Here is a 7,281-nt window from a genome sequence, read left to right as displayed (position 1 = left end):
CCATCGAAATTATATTTTCTGATCTTGTAAACCACTTTGAATATAATTTTAGCAGCTTTTTAAAGGGATTTCTTTTGTGCTGTAAACCATTTACCATTTCTGTTGCATCAGGACTGACCAAGGGCAGGGTTGGATTAAGACCCATAGAGGCCCTAACCACTTAAAATAATTTGGTGCCCCCCCCACTATATATGTAATAATAAACCATAAAATAAATGTTTATTTATCAAAATGAAACAAAACAAAGAGAAAGATGGCAAACTATGTCTATTTTTGAATAGTTCCACTTTATTTATGTTTGGAAAGTTTTCACCGACATTTTTTTAAATGCAATGTCTTTGAATCAGATCCTTACTCTAACACCATCGAAATTATATTTTCTGATCTTGTAAACCACTTTGAATATCATTTTAGCAGGTTTTTAAAGAGATTTCTTTTGTGCCATGAAGTCATTTACCATTTTTGTGTTGTTTATCTCTCTATTTTCCGATGTGTGTGTGTGTATGTAAAAAAAAAACGATATATATATATACACACACACATATGTGTGTGTATTCGAAAATATGTTTGTGAGTACATTTGTGCCTTTGTGTGTGTGTGTGTGTGTATCTGTTATATTTGTTTTTCTTGTGTTCTAGTGTGTCTGTATCATCTTTGTGTGTGTGTGTGTGCACGCATCTGTGCATGTTCTTGCATGTGTCTATGTATATATTCTTGCCCTTGTGTATGTCTATATATATATATATACACACTCATATATATATATATATATATATATATATATACATATATATATGTTTGTTCCACCACCAACAACTCCTCCATTCAATTCAAATCCAGTTTCTACAATTATTTCCTCGACCCTTTGCTTAAATTTCCTATTTTTCCATTCCTAATTTACATATCATTTGCATTCCTGTCATTTCCACCCGCAAGACTTATTCTTTGTAAGCCTAGTACTTATTCTATCGGTCTCTTTTGCCATCCTCTGTCTGGACCCTCCGATACCTGTATGTCTCTGCGCATGGGTTTTCCGGAGAAGGGGATTGCTGGACATTTCGCCCTTGCTTCTCCAGCCATGTCTGTCCAGTGCGACGTGTCCTTCTTTTACGAAGACCGCCATCACGACCACTGCTTTCGCAAAAGAAAGACTTAAGACCTGCTCGAAGCATTCGCATCTGTGTGCAATGCCAGGCTTCTTTCTTCAAGCCTCCCGTTTCAGTGACCATGCCGAAGAGCCTTGCAGAAGTACTACAGTGACCCCACTACAACTAATGCAACACAACTACTACTACTACTACTACAAGCATTGAAATGACCACTGGGTCTACAACCACTGTGTCCCATCCTCACTGTCTTGATATTATATTTAGGCAAATCTTTTAAACATTGCAGGTATAAAAAAGCAGCCACCAGACAGTGTGTTAAAGGAAACTTATACGAAGCCAGGTAAGATCGATTTCTCTCTCTCTCTCTCTCTCTCTCTCTCTCTCTCTCATATATACCCGTCTCTGTCTCTCCCTCCCTCTAATCCACTTATGTTTTTTGTTGTTGTTTTTTCTTTTTTATTTTGTGTTTCCCAATGTGCAGGCGCAGGAGTGGCTGTGTGGTAGTTAGCTTGCTTACCAACCACATGTCTTCTGCTATAGCCTCAGGCCGACCAAAGCCTTGTGATTGGATTTGATACACGGAAACTGAAAGAAACCCGTCGTATATATGTACATATATATATTTTAAAAAATAACGTGGACAATTAATGCGCTAGAAATAGATCACATCTTGTGTCTATTAAGACCTAAATTGTTCTCAACATGAAATATAGCAGCATACCAAAACGTGAGCGGGCATATGTATGTGTGTTTGTGTTTGTCTCCCCAACATCGCTTGGCAACCTTTCCCTTATTGAAAGCTACACTTCTCGGTCAGTGTTGTTATTACTGTTGTTGTTGTTGTTAGTTTTGGAACCTCTTGTTTTGTCCCGTTCCAGCTGGATCTCAAGGTTTGATCACTAGTACTCAGAGGGAAGATACCGCAACGGAAGAACGCATCAACCAAATTCTGAGCGCTGCTCAACACGCCATGAAGATGAAGTCATCGGAACATGTAAGTGTCGCGTCATCATCATCATCATCATCGTTAAACGATGATGATGATGATGATGATGATAATCACACGCTGCACTCTGAAAACGAGTGTAGGAAATTAAACGGTTTCGAATGTTAGCACAAGGCCAGCAATTTTGGGAGTAAGAGTAAGTTCCTTACATCGACGACCCCAGTGTTCAACTGGTACTTATTTTGTTGACCCTGAGAGGATGAAAGTCGACCGCAGGGGAAATTTGAATTCCCAACATAAAAACAGATGAAATAATTTTCAGCATTTTGCCCGACATGCTAACATTTATGCCAGTTCACTGTCTTGAGTGGTGAAAATATTTGGTTTCAAAGTTTTGCAAAAGGCCAGCAATTCCAGGACAATTACTGGCCTCAGTTGTAGAAAGACACTAACGAATCAAATGGCTCAATGTTACGTATTATTGTCAATTGTTTTAAAGTTTGTAGTATACTACCTGACCAATTTACTGGCAAGCATGGGGCCTGAAGTGTCCCAGATTTATGGAATTTCCAGTTTTCTGGAGACAGTCTGAACATATCCTTAATCTTCTTCTTGTTCCAGTCATTAGACTGTGCCCATGCTAGGGCGCTGCTTTGAATGACTCTTAGTTGATTCTGAAATCTGTGACAACTGAGACGGTCCTATATATATATATATCCACATATATAATCATAAATATATAGGGATTAGCAGTAGCCTGCTTCTCCAACATACTGAGAATTCAGAAATAGCAGCCAAAGAACTACTGATTCCAAAACTACAAATTTTTAATTGATGATTCCCTGCCCTATATATCTATATATCCACATATATATATATATATATATATATATATATATATATATATATATATATATATATACACACACACACACCACGGAAGCTAGGAAACTGGCCCTTATGAGTCCATAGGGCTCAAGGAGGTTGCCTTGGCCTTATTTTTTAATATTGGGAAAAGGTGCTGGGTCAGCAAGATAGAAAAGGGGGCATCCAGCCATAGAAGATCTGTCTCAACAAATTCAATCTGATGCCTATGAATAATGTAAACTTCTTCTCTTCATCCAGAGTAAATCTTTTTCTGGTATACAACATACCGGCCAGCAACGATCACCTTCCGTCGTACATGACTTGACCACAAATTTAAGTCACCCATTGCAGGTAAGTCAACTCACCCACTCACCATTTCTCTTCTCCAAATTCCATCTCGTTTTCTCATCTCTTTCGTTGTTACAATCATTGCTGTCATCTCCCAACATGATCATCATCACCATCCTCATCATCGTTTTCATAATTATCACCATCTTCGTTACTCAATCTTGATTTTTTTCTTATCCATATTCCTCAGGTGTCTACACCCGTACCACTTTCTGCCGGATACAAGGAACACTCCAAGAACACTGTGTCATCTTCCAAAAGTTCATTGACCTCCACAAATGGCACAGCGACAATGAACTCAATCGGTCGGTCTAGTCCTTCAGCTGTCTCTGTGAACTCTTCTCGAAGTCGCAGTGAATCTGGTACCCCAACCGAGCGCAAACACAGTCACAAGAACATCTCTTCGCAGAATTCCTCTTCCAAAGAGCGCGAGATGGCTGCCAAAGAAATGGTGACCCGCATCTATCGCGAGGAGTTGACAAAGCTCGCTCAGGCAGCCGAGAGCGCCGGTAACGTGGCAGCGAGTACAATGTACCAACAGGAGCTTGCTCGTATCGCACAGAACATTCACCGGAACACGCCACAGTCACAGGAAAGTTTTCATCAGCAGGATAAAGTGAACATCAAAACGGAACCACCGGACAGTTCTTCTGAAGAGAATGCGTCTCAAACAAATGGTCCAATCGATCTTAGTAAACCCCATAGCGCGCCACAGACACCAACAACGGAAGCAGCATTTGCCGATAGCACCCGACATTCAGGAAGTGCCTTTTGCCTGGTTCGGCCACGACTTAATGGCCAGGACAGCTATGAGCCTTCGAGATTCTCCTCTTATTTGCCTTCGGACTGCTTATCACCTTTGCAGCGAATGCAAAACATTGCCAATTCGTTAACCACTCGATCTCATATTGGCACGCCATCCACCAAACCCCTCAAAGCTGTTTTGCCGCCAATAACTCAAGAACAATTTGACAAATATTCCAATATCGACACCGATATTCTGGTGAAACAGGTGAAAGAAACTCTGAGTCAATACTCGATCAGCCAAAGGCTGTTTGGTGAGAATGTTCTTGGACTTTCCCAGGGTAGCGTTAGTGATCTACTTGCAAGACCCAAGCCGTGGCACATGTTGACACAGAAAGGTCGTGAACCATTTATTCGAATGCAGATCTTCCTTGAAGATGGAGAGGCAATTCCGAAACTCGTTGCTTCACAATATCGAATCCCACCAGACAAACTCATGCGCAGTAATTCACAGAGTCAAGAGTCGAGTTCTTCTGGTGAGTCTCCTCATTCCTTCTCCTTGATTTTACCCCCATCGTTAACCTTCCTCGTTATTTGATTATTGATTTGTTTTATTTTACATCATATTTGGTGAAGACCTACATTGTTATATGTCAGTTATGAATTCCAAATGAGCCAATCATAGCTTCATTACATTGTTGAGAGTGGCAAGGGATTGCCTAATTGGGTAGAACAAATATCACACAGTGATTTTTTTTTCTTCTTCTTAAAACCCCAGGTTTTCCAGCTTTCTCACCACATTGTTTACATCTTCTGCTGTTATATATATATATCAGTGAATTATATACACCACTTTGGGCAAGTGTCCTCTACTATAGCCTCGGGCCAACCAAAACTTTGTGAGTTGATTTGGTTGATGGAAACTGAAAGAAGCCCATCGTATATATGTGTATGTATGTATTTGTGTGTCTGTGTTTGTCCATCCCAACATCACTTGACAACCGATGCTGGTGCATTTATGTCCCTGTAATGTAGCAGTTCGGCAAAGGAGACTGATAGAATAAGTACAAGCCTTACAAAGAATAAGTCCTGGGTTTGATATCTTCAACTGAAAACCCTTCGAGGTGGTGCTCCAGCATGGCTGCAGCCAAATGCCTGAAACGAGTAAAAGAGTGAAAGAACATACTCGTGCTCATACATAGGTGCAGGCATAGTTGTGTAGTTAAGAAGCTCATTTTGCAACTACAGGGTTCTGGGTTCAGTCCCACTGCATGGCACCTTGGCTAATTGTCTTCTGTTGTAACCCCGAGCTGACCAATGTGCCATCAGTAAATTTGGTGGTACACGGAAACTGCACAGAAGCCTGTCGCACATGCACGTGTGTGTGAGACTGTCATTCCTTTCCCTTTACCTCTTGACCATTGGTTGTAGGTTTGTTTATGTCCCTCATAATTTAGAAGTTTCTCAAAAGAAACTAAAGGGAAGAACACTAGACTTGAAAAGAAACAAAACAGTGGGGTTGATACATTCGACTAAAAATTCTTCAAGGTGGTGCCCCAGCTTGGCCACAGTCCATAGGACTGAAGGAATTAAAAATCAAAAGATGAAAATATATATATATATAGTAAGCATGCAGGTATGTGTGTATGTATATATAAATGTATGTCTATATATATATGTGTGTGTGTGTATTGGTATGGATGGATATAATAGGTATATATAATAGGCTTCGGCACAGTTTCCACATCAATCAAACTGAGCCTATGGCAGAATACACTTGCCTAAGGCTCTGCAGCAAGACCAAACTCAGGGCCCACCCCACCCCCCTTGTTGCAAAACCAACACCTTACCCACAGCAGCCACACCCACAACACCTTTCACCCCCACCCACCCCCCGACCATCTTACACACACACCCTGTGTACATCCCGGGTATCTCTCTTTTGTTTTACAAACCATCTTCTGTTCTACATCGTTCTGTTTCAGGTTCAATCCCTGCTCAGTCCCTCAACATAAATTAAATACCAACATTTTTTTCACAAATCCACAATTCTCCTCATTTTCTCTCATCATCATCAGTTTATTTTCAAAAAAAATTTTTTATCAATTTATTGTTTTTTCCATTTTTTTACTTTTGGTATTTTTTTTTTCAGTCAGTTTTATACATTTTTTATTTTTTTTGTTTGAATATTCTACAAATATTATACTTCAAAATATCCATCACAGCAAAGTAACCAACCTATATACTCCTCCACCATTCAGTGGTTGTAACCAAGCTGTACCCCCTACACTGTACAGTGGTTGTGACCAACTTTTACTGCCTACACTGTACAGTGGTAGTAACCAACCTATATCCCCCTACATTAGACAGTGGTAATAACCAACCTGTGTCCCCTACAATGGTTGTGATCAACCTATACCCACACTGATTAGTGGCTATGCTAACCTCCCTGCACCAAAGTGGTATATTCCCATCCTGTTTGTGCTGTGGCTTCAATACTTACTCCAAGATTTTTTGGCAGTGTGTGTCCAGGGAGGATTGGCATCCTCATCCAAACCCAAGATTTGGGTCCCTCTTAGTTCGCCCCCACCCCTATCCTTTCACTTTCTCTCAGTTGGCTCAAGTATGGCTAACTCTTAGCCAATGTCCACCTTCCAGTTTGTTATGGCACTTCAGCTGCCTGGGGCTGCCACTCCAATTTTGGCCCTCCATGGAGACGGTGGTGCATAATTAAAAGGATACAAAATCATTAAAACTGACTGGCTTATAATTGATACTTCTTCTCCTCCCTACCCCACCCCCTTAATTTCTTGTTGCCTAGTTGCATCGTGGTGGTGTTTTTTTCTCACAGGCAGTGCCAAACTGACCCTACTATACTGTGTAGTTGACAAAATCGAAAACGCACAATGCACATGTGTGAAATTAAAAATACGAAATGGTGGCAATTTACCCATTGCACCCTGTGTGTGTGTGTGTGTATATATATATATATATATATATATATATATATATATATACACACACACACGAAAGGATGCTGGTTTTGGGTAACAGAAAATACAGGAGGATCAGTTAATTGTGATTTTATTCAGCATATTCCTCTCTCAGATTCACACACTTATTACAGCTTCAGTTTTCCTAAGCCCTGTAAAAGAATTCAGAAGGTTGGGCCCTCCAACCAGGCCTATCACCACACCCTAAAAGCCAGGAACTTTGCAGCACTCCCTACACACGCACACACACACACACACACACACACACACACAC

General features: G+C 40.5%; 1 protein-coding gene across 1 annotated transcript in view; it reads left to right on the top strand.

Moving 5' to 3' along the window:
* Nucleotides 1-7,281, top strand: part of LOC106877929 (homeobox protein cut-like 1) — a 32,019-nt gene that overhangs the window by 8,263 nt on the left and 16,475 nt on the right. The window contains exons 6-9 of the mRNA XM_014927003.2: nt 1,396-1,449; nt 1,988-2,103; nt 3,181-3,273; nt 3,461-4,550. Of these exons, the coding sequence (XP_014782489.2) occupies nt 1,396-1,449; nt 1,988-2,103; nt 3,181-3,273; nt 3,461-4,550 (1,353 nt within the window). The remainder of the gene's footprint in view (nt 1-1,395; nt 1,450-1,987; nt 2,104-3,180; nt 3,274-3,460; nt 4,551-7,281) is intronic.

The sequence above is a fragment of the Octopus bimaculoides genome, chromosome 30 (genome assembly GCF_001194135.2).
Source record: "Octopus bimaculoides isolate UCB-OBI-ISO-001 chromosome 30, ASM119413v2, whole genome shotgun sequence".
Taxonomy (NCBI): Eukaryota; Metazoa; Mollusca; class Cephalopoda; order Octopoda; family Octopodidae; genus Octopus; species Octopus bimaculoides.
This window is presented reverse-complemented; position numbering and strand designations above follow the sequence as displayed.